The sequence below is a fragment of the Giraffa tippelskirchi genome, chromosome 11, assembly GCF_054371585.1.
Source record: "Giraffa tippelskirchi isolate mGirTip1 chromosome 11, T2T-mGirTip1v1.2.pri, whole genome shotgun sequence".
In the NCBI taxonomy this organism is placed as follows: Eukaryota; Metazoa; Chordata; class Mammalia; order Artiodactyla; family Giraffidae; genus Giraffa; species Giraffa tippelskirchi.
In genome coordinates this window covers 9,676,938-9,693,650 of record NC_137285.1, presented here as the reverse complement: position 1 = coordinate 9,693,650, position 16,713 = coordinate 9,676,938, and the positions used below count along the sequence as shown (strand labels likewise).

The window sequence follows — 16,713 nt, the reverse complement described above, 5'->3', positions numbered from 1 at the left end:
AACGGCCAAAGAAAAGGAGGTCATCGGTCATCTCTGTGTGGGGCAGTCTGGACCTCCAGACTGGGTACCGCTCTCAAGTCCTTCTGCCGGGGCCGGGGAAGCCCCAGTCCCGCCCCTCCATAGCTGGGGCCAGCCTGAGGCTGTCGCCATGGAGATACGGGTAGCCTGGAGCCCCTCCCCGGCAGGCCACGCGTTTCCGCTGCGTTGGAGCCTCCTGATTGGACGGCCATCTGGACGCTACCACCAGCCCAGAGCCCGCTAAGGGGTGGGGGCGGGATCTTGTCCTCGTGGGACCCTTGCCCTGAAAGCCTGTGCCTGTGGCCTTTCTAGGGGAGGATGGGTTCTTTGCCTTGCGTGGGGAAAAAGGCTGGGTATCAGGTCGGAAGCGTGATCATTGCTTCTACTACTAGAGCTTATGTTCATTCCTCTCCCTGAGAAAGAAAGCTGGGATCGGGAAAGTCGGTAACGCCCCGCTCGAGAGCCTATTCGGCCCCCAAAATCTGGAGCACCGGAAGTGCTGGCGACGTGTCAGTGCGCCCTATTCTAAACCTTCCCCCGCTAGGCCACCTTTCCTATTCAGCTGCGGGATTCCGGGGCCGCCTGGGCGCTGCACCCCGCCACTTCCGCATTGAACCGCCGCTTCAACCGAACTCCCAGCCTCTGCCCGCGCTCCCTCTCAGGCCTGATGGTTGGGCCGGCGCCTGAGAGTAGCCACGCCCTCTCCCGCTCCTGGCAGCCAATGGGCGGGTGCCTCTCGGCGGGGTGGTGGGTAATTAATGAGGACCGGGCGCTGATTGGCTACAGGGTCAGTCGGGGGCTGGGCGGTGGGGTAGGTTGTTCCTAAGGTGGGAGGCGGCACCCGTGGCTGAGAAGGAGGCCTGAGAGCGACATGTCCCCGGCGGCTGAAGCACAGCGGCCCGTGGCGCTGTTTTTCTGAGTCCAGGGCGACCTGGCGGCCGGCTGAGGACAAGACTCGGCGGAGGCTGCCCCCGCTGCGAAGGCCGCCATGCTAGGCGCTCGGGCGGTTGAGGGAGCCGCCGTGGCGCTCCTGCGACTGCTGCTGCTGCTGCTGCCGGCGCTCGGCGTGGTCCGCCTGGCGGGGGCCGGGCTGCCCGAGAGCGTGATTTGGGCCGTCAACGCGGGCGGGGAGGCGCATGTGGACGTGCACGGGATCTACTTCCGCAAGGACCCTTTGGAAGGCCGGGTGGGCCGAGGTGAGAGCCCCTCGGCCGAGCTGCGGGATCCCGGGCCTGCCGTGCCGGGCGCAGCGCGCCGAGGGCTGCGGGCCCCGAACCCCTTCCTCGACCCCCACGGGGCCACGTCTCTGGAGCGAAGTTTCTCTCTACAGTTTCCTCGGGGACCCTATCAGAACCTAGAGACTGGCACTGGCTCGAAGCAACCAAGAGCCATCGAGGCAGAGAGTTGGCGAGAAGTTATATTTGGACCTCGCATCTTGTATTTTCTTAATCCCTCACCTCCAACCGCTCTGGGAAAGTAAAGTCGGAGGCAGCCTATTGCCACCTCGAGGCCTCACGGGTTTTTGGGTTTTCGCTGTTCCTGGCCTGGTGGTTCTGCTCTCCAGTCAGTTTCTGGTCGATTTCTGCCGACCCAGAAATCGCCCGCTCTCTTGACCCTCTCTGCAGGAGCGGGGCTTGATTCTTAGCCAGAATGGAAAGGAATCTTCGAAGAGGATGGGCCAGGAAAGTTTGATGGTAGCCTCCTCCCCCGCCCCCCCTCCTTTGGAGCGGGGCATATGTGTGCTTAAAAGTAGAAGCTTTAAGGCCCTTCCCAGAGGGTGGTTATGTCGCCAACCCTACTGCACATGGGGCTGGTGGTGTGTCAGCTGGGTCAGCAGCGTAAGGTCTGAATATTCTGCCTGCCTGTGCGGAGAGCCTACCCCTCAGTGGTCCTGAGAGGTGTGATTCCAGCTTATGGGAAAATTGCTTTTGGCTTAACTGATTGAGCAACAGTAGTTTTGAGAGAGCTGCACAGTTCTCAGTGTAAGAATTGCTGGGGGAGCTGGTTAAAAATACAAATTTTAGACCTGTAGATTAAACCCAGGTTTCTGCACCCCTGGGGCTTCTGATGTAGGTCATCTGCAGACCACTCTTCCGGAAAATCTAGACTCTGTTTCTTCTGTTCGTAGGATTGGAAAACAGGTTTAAGAAGGAAGATCCGCGCTTCATGTATTGGAAGGAGATTTATTCTGTAGGCTGGGTTCAGAGGCTGCCAGCTTGGCAACACGCCATCTCCAGAAAAGTAGGAAACAGACTTTCTCACTCTTTTTTCCGCGATGCCCACATTTGGCTCTTGCCTTTCGTAAAAGGTTTAACTTGGTTCTTCCAACCAAGTTAATTGCCCTGGCCTGCCTGGAATTTGTTGTATGGGGGGAGTTTATTGCTTCCATAGACATGGGGGTGTTGGGGCACAGAGCAGTTTTCCAAAGCTCCACGTTTGTCTTCAGTTTAGCTCTGGAATTTATTTAGCCCTGGCATGTAGGTCTCAGTAGCCTGGGTTCAGCTGAGTCAGGGCCCTGGTCTTTAGCAGCCATCACAGCAGCCAAAGGCAGACTTAATAGCAGGAGGTGGTTGTTATCTCAAGCCTGGACCCTTCCTCTTTCTTCATGGGTGTGGGCAGGGCGGAAGGAGCCCTTGAGGAAATTAGAGACCGTTTGTGGACTTTGCCTCTAGAGATAACTGTGGTGAGGCCATGTACAGATGGTTCCTTTTCAATTAACAAATACCAGACTTTTCATAGATGACCTTATTCTTTTTGGCCCCTAGTGCAGAGGAGGGAGCTGAGCCACACAGGTTTAGTCCCCAGCTACTTTACTTCCCTTATGCAGAAATCCTGGTTTTCATTTGCTGGTACCACTGGGTTTGGGTTTTTGTTTTTTTGAGTCTGATAGCAGTCATCCAGGCTGTCTGTCCTTGGGTTACAGGGTCATAGTTGCAGTGCCTTTGGAAGAGTTTATTGTAGCAGGTAAAAGTGTGAGACTTACCAGATTACCAAAGCTCACATGTTCTGGAATCCTGGCTGGAACCCTGGCACTCTAAACGGAGGTTCCCTGCTCCACGCTAGTAGTCCACTTGGGTATGAATTGCAGCAGTGTTAAGGGTTGGATGAGAGTGGAGGGTGGTTGTCAGCCTGTAGGTTGATGTAGCTTGGGCCAGCCAGTTGCGACGTTGCACTTGGAGGGCTCCCGAGAGCAGCATTTTGCTGGCTGTAGGTCTGGGGCTGAGAAGTGATTAGTCTTTCTCTCAGAAGGCAGCTCTTTAGATTCTTTCTGTGCAGGGGAGTCAGTACCACGAAGGGAAGTGCAGCTGCTCCCTCTGCCTGCCCTTGGCTGGCTCTGTTTGGATAAGAGTGTGCCAAGTATTTGGACACCCTTGCCCCCCCACCCCCCTGCTGCTATTTACACTAATTTCGGTCAGAGCTGAACGTCTTTATTCCTTTCCCACATGCCTGTGATGTTTCCAGCACCCGAGGAAAGTCCATTTTCATGTTTAATGAATTCAGGTATTTGTTGCCAAGTTAATCCAGATAAGAGTTTGGCCTGCTTTTGAACTTGCTGTCTCTCTATAGTGTCTTTGTAGTTTGGCATTCTCGGAACTGTAAGTGGCCCAAGGCACCTAGTGGCTTTTACTTTCAGAGGCACTTCACATTGTGTATTGAATTTCATTTCTGCCTTGAGGATAGCTAGTGCTCATAGAAGATGCTGACAGCCTGGGAAAGGCTTTTTTCAACCTGTGTGCTTCAGCAGACAGAGGTACCACTATGGAGAATGATTCAGAAGCGCTCTGTGTGGGGATTCTGGTGTGCTCTGCATCCCAGGTTCTTCGGAAGTTGCTCTCTGTGGGTTCCTCTTGACTCTGATGGAAAAAACTTGGTTATTTGGTCTGAAGGCGTAGAGGTTGGCTTGGTTTTAGGAAAAAGGCTATTTCTTCTTCATAGAAAGATGCCCGCTAGTTAATTGTATGGCCTTGATGAATTTGCGTTCCCTCTCTGAACCTTGTTTTCCTTCTTCATAAAACTTGTCATGCTTTAGGAATCAGTGACATGAGTCTGAAAATTCTCCTGTCCCGAGCAGGTTCAAGTGCCTGTCTTTTTCTTTGCTCGAAGATCTTTTACCAGGAATTACAAGTGCTCTGGAGGGGAAAAAGCTGGCCAAGGGCCTGAGCCCATTGGATTACTAATTCTCTAGACCTAAGGAAAACCCTGCAGGGGCTTCCCTGGTGGCAGTGGTAAGGAATCCACCTGCTAATGCAGGAGACGCAAGTTTGGTTACTGGGTCAGGAAGATCCCCTGGAGAAGGAAATGGCAACCAACTCCAGTATTCTTGCCTGGGAAATCCCATAGACAGAGGAGCCTGGTGGGCTACACTCCAAAGGGTTGCAAAAGATTCAGACAGGACTGAGCCACTAAAGAACAACAAAGAAGACTCTTCCCTTTTGGCTGGGGAAGGATTTGGCTTTGGAGAGATAAGAGCTTGAAAGATAATGTGAGAGAGACACTGCTACTTCTGATTTGCTTAAGGCCAAGGGATTTGTTTAAAATTCTCTTCCTATACTGCTTCCCTGGTGGCTCAGACGGTAAAGAATCTGCCTGCAGTGCAGAGACCTGGGTTGGGAAGATCCCCTGGAGAAGGGAATGCAACCCACTCCAGTATTCTTGCCTGGAGAATCCCATGGACAGAGGAACCTGGCGGGCTACAGTCTATAGGGTCGCAAAGAGTCAGACATGACTGAGTGACTAACACTTTCATATACTGCTACATAAGAGGCCAATTTCATTTGCAGGCCCTCCTAGGAGCAGTTCACTGGCAGAGAATTTAGGTAAATGATACCCTATTTTCCTGATGAAAAAACACCTAGAGATGACAACTTGTTCTACATCACATAGTAGGTAGCAGAGCCAGAATTCAAATCTAGGCCCATCTTCCCCTCAAACCTGGACTGAGCTTTTCAAGTAGCCTGGTAACTCCATTGTCTAGAGCTAAGAAGCTGTGGACAGAGTGTGGACCCTCTGGCCCCCTCCATCTTTGGTTAACCGTCTGACCTGTCCTGCTAACTTGAAATTTTAATTCCAGCTGCCATTGTATGCTCCCCGTGTCCACTTCACTGTTAAGGTAGCCATGAAGGCCTAAAGGCTTGGAGGGGAAGTTGCTATTGTCTCTCTTGAGACTTGGGCAAATTCAGCTTTGCATGTGGCAAATTTCGTGGGAAAGCCACTTGGGAAAGCTTTTAAAGGTAATTCCAAGGTTGTTGAGTAGTTTTTTGCTCGCATGGCTGAGTTTTCTTAGCTGTGAGACTGAGACTGCCACAGGTTACATTACCGTCCGTTTCTCACCTTTTCCATGCCGGAAGGGGGGAAAACAGATTCTCCACACAGGCATAACATTTTCTGTGTCTCCGAAAAGCAAATTGAATGACTATTCCAAATTTGTAAGGATCATGGTCCTCATGAAAGAGGGAGATTCTTAGAACTCAGTTGGAAGAGGACCAGCAATCTTTTAATCTTTATAGGTTTGTGGTCTGATCCTGGGGGATGGATCTGGGGCAGTTGGCAGCACATCCTTTGTAGCGCTACTCAGCATTCCCCCCCACCCCCTTTGATTTCTCAAGGAGAAATAGGAAGAAAAATGTCTGGAGACAAAAGTGCAATAAGTTTCCTGTTCATTGTCTCATCAGTCCATCTGATCTGGCTGCTATTCACTTACAGGAACTGTTAACAGTTCTGTTTATTTTTCTGGAAGGCTTGACCTCAGCTACTGGATCTTCTAGTTACTCTTTTACCTCCCATGGAGATAAAAGATCCTGTCTCTTGGAGTCTCAGAAGATAAAGCTGCCAGGGTGACCGCTCTCAAACATTGCCCTGGGGATCCAGGTGCCAGATGTCTTCAGAGTCACCCTGTGAGATTAGAAGGTGGTTTTGACATCTTAGCTCCAAGACTCCTCCTCCCAGGTGGAGGAGAGACTAGGCCCGTGTACCAAAATCACTGCCAAGTCGGTGGTTTGGAAAGTAGATGAATAGAGCTCTGGAAGGCATAGCTATTCCCCTCTGGGCCCTGAGTATGGAATCATATTTGAGGAAGGACCCGGGTTTAGTTTGTTGTGTGGGAGAAAGAAAGACACACAGAATCATCTCCTCCTCAGACTGAGAGCAGCTGAGGGCAGGAGAGGCTTTTGGCTCTTCTGATACCCACCCACAAGTAAAAACTTTATTTTTACTCTGCCTTCTTCCTCATCTGTTTGAAATGGGAAAGGTGGCTCAGTGGTGAAGAATCAGCCTGCCAATGGAGGAGAAGCAGGTTCAATCCCTGGGTTGGGAAGATCCTCTGGAGGAGGAAATGGCAACCCACTCCAGTATTCTTACCTGGACAGAGGAGCCTGGCAGGCTCGAGTCTGTGGGGTCGCAAAGAGTCAGCCACGACTGAGTGTCTGAGCACCACATGCACGCATTCCTCATCTGTCTGAAATGGGGAAGGTGGCTCCTTCTGGACCTGGGCATCGGAGGCCAGAGGTGCGTCGAGACCGTGGACCATTTTCCTTCCCTGCTAGGATGGCTCTGGCCCTGGGGAGAGGAGCGTGTGACTTCCCTACGCTGTGGGCACCTCCTTTGTTGCCATTTGTTCAGTGGATCACACTGAGCGTGCTGACGAGCGTGCCCAGGACGATATTAGGTGCTGGGGATACAGTGGGAGTCTTGTTTCTTCTTTCAGTTTGTCTAGAAGAATGTTCGAGACCGCGGGTGAGGTTGAGTTCTGTGAGTCTGTGGGAAGTAAAGTGTTAGACCCAGAGGAATTAGAGAGCATCACATCCTTTTTTTAACGACCTTGTTGCTTTTGACCAGCCCTGGAACTTTTTGAATGAAAACGTTGTAAAAAGCAACGAAAGCTGGTTTCTTATTTGCAGTAAAGACAATGAAGAATGACTTTCCTAACAGATATCCTGTTTTTTTTACTTAGACTGAGCCCTTCCAAATGAGGGGGAAAAAAATTCTTTGAACTTAATCATCTTGCAGTGTTCCTGGCCATCCCCCTGCTTTTATGAGGTTTCTCTGAAGCCCGGCAGCTGTAGGGCAGTGCTTTGTTGTAATAATGAGTTAGACTTGTTCCTTGCCCATCACTCTGGATGCAGCTAGGGAAAAGTCAATTTCACGCATGTTTGAATGTTTTGCTGTGAGGGCGGTGGGAGCTTGTTGGGGTGATTCCTTTGTTGGTTTCTTTCATTTAACTGTTCCTTGGTAACAGCTACCTGACTCCTGCCTTGGTGGCTGGTCTCTTTGGAGCCAGGCGCAGTGGGGGAGGGTCACTAGCTTTGCCCAGGGAAGCGCCCCTGGCATTCTCGGGTCTCCCTCCGCTTTTGTGTTTGGCCTCTGATGTGGTGTCTCTTGTGTCTTTTGTCCCCAGCCTCTGACTATGGCATGAAGCTGCCAATCCTGCGTTCCAACCCGGAGGACCAGATCCTGTATCAGACAGAGCGGTACAATGAGGAGACCTTTGGCTACGAAGTGCCCATCAAGGAGGAGGGGGACTACGTACTGGTGCTGAAGTTTGCCGAGGTCTACTTTGCGCAGTCCCAGCAGAAGGTGAGGCGGCTCAGGCCCCCGCTTGACCAGTGGGACCTCACTGCTCTGGGAGAAACCTCCCAGAGAATGTAGGTGCTCAGGAGGGAGGGGCAGTTGAGGTTTGAGGAGAAGCTGGGTTTTCTTTTTTTTTGGGGGGGGGGGTTCTTTTTTAAGGTCACACCACATGGCTTGTGGGATCTCAGTTCCCCGACCGAGGACTGAACCCCAGGCCACCACAGTGAAAGCCTGGAATCCTAACCACTAGGCCACCAGGGAACTCCCAAAGCTGGATTCCTCTTGCTCAGCTGTGTCCCGTTACTACAAGGCTGCATTTGCCTTGGGGTGACAGAAGGTACCTGTGACAGAAAGACCCTGATGCTGGGAAAGATTGAAGGCAGGAGGAGAAGGGGATGACAGAGGATGGGATGGTTGGATAGCATCACCGACGCAATGGACGTGAGTTTGAGCAAACTCCAGGAGTTGGTGATGGACAGGGAAGCCTGGCATGCTGCAGTCCATGGGGATGCACAGAGTCAGACACACCTGAGTGACTGAACTAAACTGAACTGACAGAAGGCAATGCCAGAATCCTAGATCTTAGCAATTAATTAATCTTCTTAAGGTCCTCCTGGTTATAACCTCTCCCTTCTTGGTCATCCGCGCCTTCTTGTTTTTCACCGTGATATTTTCCTGTCCCTTGTTCTGACTTTCCTTCCTTCCACCTTGAGTTTTTGGTTTGCACTCTTTGTTCCCAGTTAGCAACCTTGACAGTGAAGGAATGTGCCTTTGGTTTGGCTCAGGTGAAGGTCTCTAGCCACCCTGAAGTCTACCCAGCCTTGCCTGTCATTCCTTAAATTACTTTTGAACTTGAAGCCCAGGCAGGTGCCTAATGTCCAACTTTTGAAGGAGTGTGACGCAGATGGTTTTTTGTTTGTTTGTTTTGGCTGTGTCGAGTGGCATGGAGAACTTGCCCTACCAGGGATCGAACCTGCAACCCGTACGTTAGAAGCACAGAGCCTTAACCACTGGACCCCCAGGGACGTCTGAAGTAGGTGGTTTTGACACTGTCTCCTTGTCTCGTCTTGGCAGGTGTTTGACGTGCGGTTGAACGGCCACGTGGTGGTGAAGGACCTGGATATCTTTGATCGCGTTGGGCACAGTACTGCCCATGATGAGATCATCCCGATGAGCATCCGGAAGGGGAAGCTGAGTGTCCAGGGTGAGGTGTCCACCTTCACAGGCAAACTCTACATCGAGTTTGTCAAGGTAACGCTCCTCGTCTGCCCCCTCGCAGCCGAGGACGAGCTCAAAAGGACGGGTGCCAGGGGTAGACGGGAGCTGTTTGCTGCTTTGTGGGGTGACCGCTGTTTCCCTTACTTTAGGGATACTATGACAACCCCAAAGTCTGTGCACTCTACATCATGGCTGGGACAGTGGATGGTAAGTTGTGTTTCTGGTCTACTTTTTTAAAAAAAATTATTTATTTTTGGCTGTGCTGGCTCTTCATTGCTGTGCAGGCTTTTCTCTAGTTGGTGCGAGCGGGGGCTCCTCTCTGGTTGTGGTATGCAGGCTGCTCATTGTGGTGGCTTCGATTCTATGGAGCACAGTCTCAGGTACTCAGGCTTCAGCAGTTGCGGCCCAGGTGGGCTCGGTAGCTGTGGCTCCTGGGCTCTAGGGCACAGGCTCAGGAGTTGTGGTGCAGGGGCTTAAGCTGCTCCCAAGCACGTGGGATCTTCCCGGACCAGGGATCGAACCCATGTCTCCTGCACCGGCAGGTAGATTCTCTACACTGAGCCACCCAGGAAGCACCTCTGATCTGCTTTTTGACACGGGTTGAAGGATATGATTAAGGGAACCGCTAGGGGGTGATTTAGCTGATCACTGTTTTGAAAACACTAACACTTACAGACAGAATATGCGGAACCTGGAGTCAGGAGACTGGGGATGAAGTGTAGCAAGCACAGTGCTATCCCTAAGCTTTGCAGCAGGGTCTGTGTTCAGATCTTCCTGTCACCATTTAATCAATGAATTGATTTTTGGACAAAAATCCTCTTAACTGCTCTGTAAATTGGGACTGGGTGTGCCCTGACCCTTGTAGTCATTTGGAATTGCCTAAACCTCACCCTTATTCTGTTTCTTTGATATCTATGAATGGGGGGCGGGGCAGGTAGGTAGAAAGAAGAAAAAGGCAGAAGAAGGGCCCTGAGTGTTGGGTGTGCTTTAAGAGCACAGTGTCGCTGGGCTGCATTGAGCAGAAGTTCACTTATTAATGTCTCCTTGTTCCTGGGATCCAGCCCAAAAGTACATCTCTCTCTCGGGGTTGAAGGTCCTGTCTGCGAGCTTTCCCAGGCTGGTTTTTGCAGGGAAGGCATCTGTCTCAGTGACTTTGCTCCCCCATCCCACCTCCATGCCTTATCCCACCTCCATGGCTTTTCCCACCTCATCTGGAGGCACATCCCAGAGGATGTCTTACTCCCAGACTAATGGGTAACCAGAATCCCTTGGGAGGGGACAGTGAACAGAGGGGGAGGGTGTGTGGAGAACCCAGAACTTGGTGGATCAGCTTTTCCTCAGTTGCTGTGTGCATCAGAAGGGAATGTGGGGTTGGAGGAGGGAGAAGGAGAGATTTGAAAAGGTTAAGCTTGGGGTGTTGGGTGATTGTCCTCATTCAGTTTGGTTCTCTCCAGGCTCTGAAGAAGTAGGACAGGGAAGGGAGATAGGGAGCCTCTTTGTGCAAGCTCTACTCCGTTTTAGTTAAATCTCAGAAAGACCCATGTTGGCAGCAATCTGCTCTTCTCCAGGCTGGGAACTGTGACTGCTTAGTCCTGTGGATCCTGCTTTAGGTCATAGGGTCTCTTTCTTGTGGCTCATTTACTTCCCTTAAGGGCCTCATTTAAATGGCTGTGAGTCTTACTTAAAAGGTGTTCTTGTTCTCGTGTCAGATGTGCCAAAGCTGCAGCCTCATCCAGGACTGGAAAAGAAAGAAGAGGAGGAGGAGGAAGAAGAATATGATGAAGGGTCTAATCTCAAGAGACAGACCAATAAGAACCGAGTGCAGTCGGGCCCCCGCACGCCCAACCCCTATGCCTCGGACAACAGCAGCCTCATGTTTCCCATCCTGGTGGCCTTCGGAGTCTTCATTCCAACCCTCTTCTGCCTCTGCCGGTTGTGAGAACCGATCACCATCCTGAACAGGTGGAGGGGTGTGGGAAAGAAACCGAACGTGTTGGTTTGGGTTTCTGTATTTTTTACAGTGATTAGCAAAAACAAATGAGAAAACACACACACACACACATACACGCGCACACACACACAAAATTAAAGGAGATGAAAAGAGGCAGAGTGACTGGAGAGCAGTCCTCATCCACCGCCTGGTCCCAGACCTGCTCTAGTCCTCGTCCTATCCCTGGGGCAGCCCCCAGCCATCTCTGTCCTCTCCAGGGTACGTAGGGTAAACTGGATCCCACCTGGCCAAGGGTCTGCGTCCAGTGGAAGGGACTCTGAACTCAGAGCCAACCTGGTTCCTTTTTTTAGGTTAGAAATTAACAGCAGGGAAATACGATCTTCTTACTCCAGAAGACCAGCGCTGGGAGTTGGGTATGTTCTGAAGTGACGTCCAGATAAGTTTTCAGATGTCCTGGGATTCCAAGTGGGTGTGTGGTCTGTGTGTGTGTGTGTGTGTGTGAAGGTGTATAATTTGTATGATAAGACAAAAACGGAAGGGGGATTCAAAAGAAGAAAGTTGATACTTCCTTACACGGAAGCCTGTCTGGTTTTAGCCCAGTGACGGTTCCACCTTAAGTGTTTGAGCTTTGTCACCGCTTGTCTCCCTGACACGTGCCAGTTAGAGGACTGTCTGGTATCCAAGACGATTTGTTTCTATCAGGTCCTTGAGTTGCCTCTGACTTCTTACCACAGCAGATCATTTTGATTTCAGTGCCTGTTGGGGACTTGGTTTCCTCTCTCTCTCTCTCTTTTTTTTTCTGAACCTGGCTCCTTTGGAAATCTCTTCTCGCTCTCTCTCAACCATCCTGCTAAGTTATTGCCGAGAAGGGAAGGAGACATTGGGGATCTGGAGTTCCCTCTGCTTGAATGTCTTCTCCACCACCTCACCTTACTGGTACCTCCCTCCCTGGATCTCTGAGCCAGCAGCCAGGAGGACCTGACCGAGCAGCTCTTTTACAGGCCCCTGTGTAGGGGCTTGCTGCCAGGGGACAGAGAGGCTTTCCAGCCTGCAGCCACAGAACACTTGACCTTAAAAGTCTCTTCTGGTCTTTGGATTGGAAGAGGCTTACGTTAGCATAACTTAAGAGCAACCTCAGAGACCTGAGCCCTACTAATTGACTGACCACTGTTGAGAGTATCTAGTATCCGACGTTCATTGATTCCCTTGTCGTCCTGTGTCACAGTTCAGCCAGTTCTGGTTTAAGGCTAGAGCTGCCCCAAGGAGCTAGACTGATTGTATCTGGCCCAGTGACGCCTCTCACTGACCTTAAGAGTGCGCCCTTATGACCTTTCATTTCCCTGTCCAGGTTGCTGCCAAGTTCTTGGTGTGATGGGGCAGGAAGGTTACCAGGCAGCCCTAGTCCTGGCAGCCCCGGATATGTCTGTCTTGAATTCCCTGCGAAAATTTTCTGCGGGAAGTGAGGCTCCCCTGTTGCCCTCCTTTCTGATCCCCGTCATCCTTTTCCCTGTTAGGGGAGCAGTGAGCTGGGACCCAGCCAAGCTACAAGGAGTTTTGTGGATGGAGAGCCGCAGGATGAGCCCGCTGCTGGGGCTGGAACAGCACAGACTCAGTCCAGGCCCATCTTTAGAACCTGTTGAATTTTGAGTTTGTCTTTTTGTTTCTGGTTTCCAAGAGCTCTGTGTATTTGAACTGCTCCTTTTGGGACAAAGGAAGTAGCCCCTGGGCTCCCATCCTGGGTTTTGGGTTCTGACCGAAGTTACTCCAGGTCCTCCTTTAGTCCTTCGAGAGAGTCAAAGCCCTTCATTTCAGCTGTGACTTAGACGTCTGTCCTCAGGCACAGAGTCAGGCAGCCGGGTGGCTGCAACCTGAAACTGTAACTAAAGGCGCACTTGGAGGGCTTCACAAAGCCTCCCACGTTTCAGGGGGACGTCCTGAAGCCTCTGTCCTGGGGGCCACCTGCCTGGGGCAGTGGGCATACTGACAGTCACTCAGGCTTCTGACAGTGGCTTGGATTCCCATCCCATCGCCGCTCTCCTGAGGCCACTGCCCACGGGGTAAACAGGATGCGGGAGGGCTTGCGGCCGCCATCTTTCCTTGTCCATTAGTTTGCTGGGTCTCTCCGAGGAAGGAGAGCTCCCTGCCTCCTCACCTCAACCCTTCCCTCCAGTGACTCAGAGTCTCAGAAGGAAACCCTGACTCCTGGGGCCATTTCCTCATGGTACTGTAAGCCAAGCAGCCTCACTTCTGCCTCTGTTTCCCAGCCCACTCTTTCCCTAAGCTCAGGGACAGGGATGGGCGCTTTCCTCTTTGGTCGTGTCTGAAAGGAAGGAACAGCTTTCTGTGGCTCATAAAAGCTAAAGGGGAAGTGAGGAAACAGGAAGAAGTATGGCGGGGGCTGGGGTCGAGTCCCCTGGAGCCAAGCCTACCCAGCTCTCAGAGCCACCCAGGGCTGGTCACAGTTGGCTTGGGATGCTGAACTTGAAAGCTTTTTTTTTTTTCCTCCTTCAAGATGTTATAGGTACATGAAGTTTAGGTTAAAGGGGTGGGAATGGGTACTGTCTATTTTTATTTTTTTGTATTGTGCGTGTCAAGAATTACTCTTTTGTTTATCCTTTGCTCTTTGCACTGTTTGTCCCCGCGTCTGTGTCTTGAGCTGGTGCTAGGGCTGAGGGTCTGCGCTGTAGGGGAGTTGCTGGCTGGGGTTGGGGAGGTGAGAAGTCAGGCCCGTTAGGGGTGGGAAAGGAGAGGCCTCGACTCTTCTCTACGGGATCCACGCTCTGTCCGAGCTTCTGAGATCCTCTTCAGCCCAGCTGGCCAAAGCCAAGAGCAGACGCTAACCGAGATGAAACTCCTGGTGCCAGAAGTGTGACTCAGGTCCAGTTTCCAGTTGGACCAGGCACAGATGTTCGTGGGAGGTAGGCTGAGTCTGCAGTGTTGCCCTGATTGGGGTCAGGGACCAGCTGGCCTCCAATCAGACTTTTTGGGGGCTTCACTCAATGCTGATTGAAACATCATGCCAGGAAACAATCTATGGGACCCATGTACCCTAAACCAGATATGTTATTCTGGGGGGAAAAAAAACAAAAAAACCCTGTATGATTGAGAAGAAGCTGCTCAATGTTTACCTTGCGTTCCAGTGACTTGAAAGATGGGTCTCTTTGTTTCAGTGATGTTAAACTCGCAGGAGGACCACAGGTCCTGCAGGCCCACCTGTCGCTTGGAGAGTGTGATCTTGTTTTCCTGTTCCCACCGTTTGCCTAAGAGATACTGGCCTGAAATTGGAGGATCATATTAGAAGTCACTTAGGCTTTGAAGAGATGGGGTAAAGTTTGAGTTAAGTTAAACGCCCCCTTTCCATGCCTGGGGACTGTTTAATCCAGTTTTAGAATCGCGTTGTGACTTCTTTTCTTTTTGGAGAAGCTTCTGTTTTAAGGAATTTCTCGCCCTTCACATCCTGCTTCTGCCCTCTCCTGGGAAGGCCTGGCCGTGGCTTCTAGGATCTGAGTTGAACTTTGGAAAGCAGCAGCAGTATTTTCCCTTTCCTAGCACTTAACGCTCCTTTCCCTAGAAATGGGCTCACCTTGGGAAGCCCAGGGGGAGAATCAGCAAGTTCTCCACCCTCCTTGGGGGTTGGGGAAGGACCCACCCGGTCAGCACAGTGCCTTTTCCTCTCCTGCTCTGAGCTAGGATGGGCGTTCCCGTGAGATTCAGGTCTGGGCAGGGGGTCTCACTGTTCCCGCTGTGGGGCTGCCTCCCCATCCCTCCCTCCTTCCCCCTTTGCTGGCCGGCTCTGACCTAGTCCAGGTGTCTTCTTGCCTCGGGGAGCCTTCATGGCATCAAGTGGCAACATATAATGCTGTCCTCCACGTCTCTCCAAAAAAGAAGAGCAGGTGAGCGTTCCAGAATGAGAGACTAAAAGAGAGACTCCTGTGTCACAAAAACAAGGTGGGGAGGGAGGATAAGCTTAGGGCCTCCTGCTGTGACCTCAGGGGAAGGAGCCTCAGGGATGGTGCAGAAGTAGAACCAGAGACGCCTGGGATACGTTCAGAAACCAGAGGAGGAATCTGCTTCCTCTTCTATGGGAAGAGACCATTACGGATGAAAGAGCTCTAAGAAAATTGCAAAGAAGCCTTAACATTCAAGCTTCAGAGAGATCGGAGTCATTTCTCCCTTTCAGTCCGAGCTAGGGCTCCTTCTGTATTTAGACCTCTCCGGGGGCAAGAGGGCTAGATTTCCTCGTTTTGTTACAAGACTAGGTTGGCACCAGTGGGTCCACTGCCCAGTGAGGGTGGTTTCTTCTCTGTTACGCGGGTGGCTCACTGCCAGTCTGGTGTGTCCTTGCCTAGCAGCCTTTGGCTAGCTGGCTTTCAGCTGCCAGACCATTTGGATAAGGGCAGGCAATTTGGGGCCTGGCTGGGTTGGCAGGGAAAGAGCAAGATGGATCTCTTGGGATGGGTTCCCCGCTCCTGCCCCCGCCCCCCAGGAGTATAAAAACAAGGAGCCAGGATGATGCTGGCAGCCAGGGAAACAGTAGTGCCTGTTGGAGTTGGCAGAGAGGCCCTTGGCACCTCTTGCATCCAGGCAGTCTTGTGAGACGGGGGCACGCAGCACCAGGAAAAGCAGGACTCCATTCTCACCTCTACTTTGAGCTTCGGGCCTTTATTTCAGTACGAGGAAAAACAACAACAATCTGAAGTGCGCTTTCCGTCCTTTCAGAGGACAATTGTCAGGAAAGGAGGGCTGAGTTGCCAGGTGAGAGAGTGGAGTTGGCAGGGCGAGGCGGGAGGACAGGCCCAGGAGTGAAACACCCTTGACTCCTCTCTTCCCTGGTGCGTCATGATCCGGGGAATGAAAAGAAATTGGACCCTGGTTCAGTCCCCTCGGAGGATTTTCCTTCCCCCAAGCTCTCCCACGCTTGGACCAGCTGTCCCTTCAGAGCTCAGGGCAGCCTCTTTAGCTGTCATCGGCCTAAGCTGGGCATGTCAGGACACCAGCCTGCCCCTCTTGGTCAGTCGATTCTGTACCACCTGCTGGAGCCACAGTGTCCGGTTCATGGTAGCCCCCGTAGCTCCTATGCTAGAAGCCCATCCTTTCCCTACGGAGGCCAAACCTGCTCTCTGCCTGTAACCACAACACGCATTTACACGACACAGCAGGGTGTGACTGAGGGGCTTTGAACCTGGCTGGCCCGGGAAAGCTGCCGGGGTGCACAGAGCTGTCTTTCCTTCCGGGCTGTCTCCATCTGTCCCTACCCCTCCTGTGCTCCCACCCAACTCCCACCAAAAAGTGAAAAAAAAAAAATCAGGATGTTTTTCACTGTCCATTGCTTTGTGTTTTAATAAACAATTTGCAGTGACACTCAGTGTTGTGATTGAGTTTGAACTTGATCGCAAAGAAGTGAGGTGGAGACCCAGGGGTTCTCTCGGCTGTAAAGGGTTCTCCCTTGATGCATCAATCAGGGAGCTTTCTTTTCTCTTCACCAGGATGTTTGGCTAAGGGAACGAAGTTTTGTAAAATGCTGCTGGGCCTTTTCAACTGGCAGCAGCTCACTCAAGGAAAAATAAACAGTTATTTTGTTTTGTTTCCACTTTCACTGGAACACCAGGCTGGGACTCTCACTTCCAAGACACACTGAACTGGTTGCTGCCTCCCCTCCGGTTTTCCCCTCAGCTTCCACAATAACCCATGGACAGACTCAGCCGTGAGATGGTTTTCTCTGCTTTCTCCTCTTCTGGTGTGCTGTTAAGTGTTGACAAGCTCAGAAACACAAAGCTCAAAAAACTTCAGAAGTCTACCCCAGACTAGTCAGTAAATGGTCAAGCCAGGATTCAAACCCAGTCTGTCCGGCTGCAAAGCCCATGATCTTGCTAAGGCTACAGGAATCATCATTACAGATACCTTTGACTGAGCCTTTGAAATGGGCCTGGTAGAAGGCCCAGCACTTCCAGAGACGTTAA

At 51.6% G+C, this 16,713-nt stretch overlaps 1 protein-coding gene across 2 annotated transcripts; it reads left to right on the top strand.

Moving 5' to 3' along the window:
* Positions 1–861: 861 nt before the first annotated feature.
* MLEC (malectin) lies at positions 862–16,114 on the top strand. Of its 2 annotated transcripts, XM_081546185.1 has the most exons (5): positions 862–1,214; positions 7,412–7,590; positions 8,659–8,835; positions 8,952–9,009; positions 10,512–16,114. In XM_081546185.1, the coding sequence occupies exons 1-5, from the start codon at positions 1,007–1,009 to the stop codon at positions 10,739–10,741; spliced, it is 852 nt and encodes a 283-aa protein (XP_081402311.1). In that variant the 5' UTR covers positions 862–1,006; the 3' UTR covers positions 10,742–16,114. The 2 variants fall into 2 exon arrangements, with proteins under 2 accessions (XP_081402311.1, XP_081402312.1); XM_081546186.1 differs by lacking the exons at positions 8,659–8,835; positions 8,952–9,009.
* The last annotated feature ends 599 nt before the right edge of the window (positions 16,115–16,713 follow it).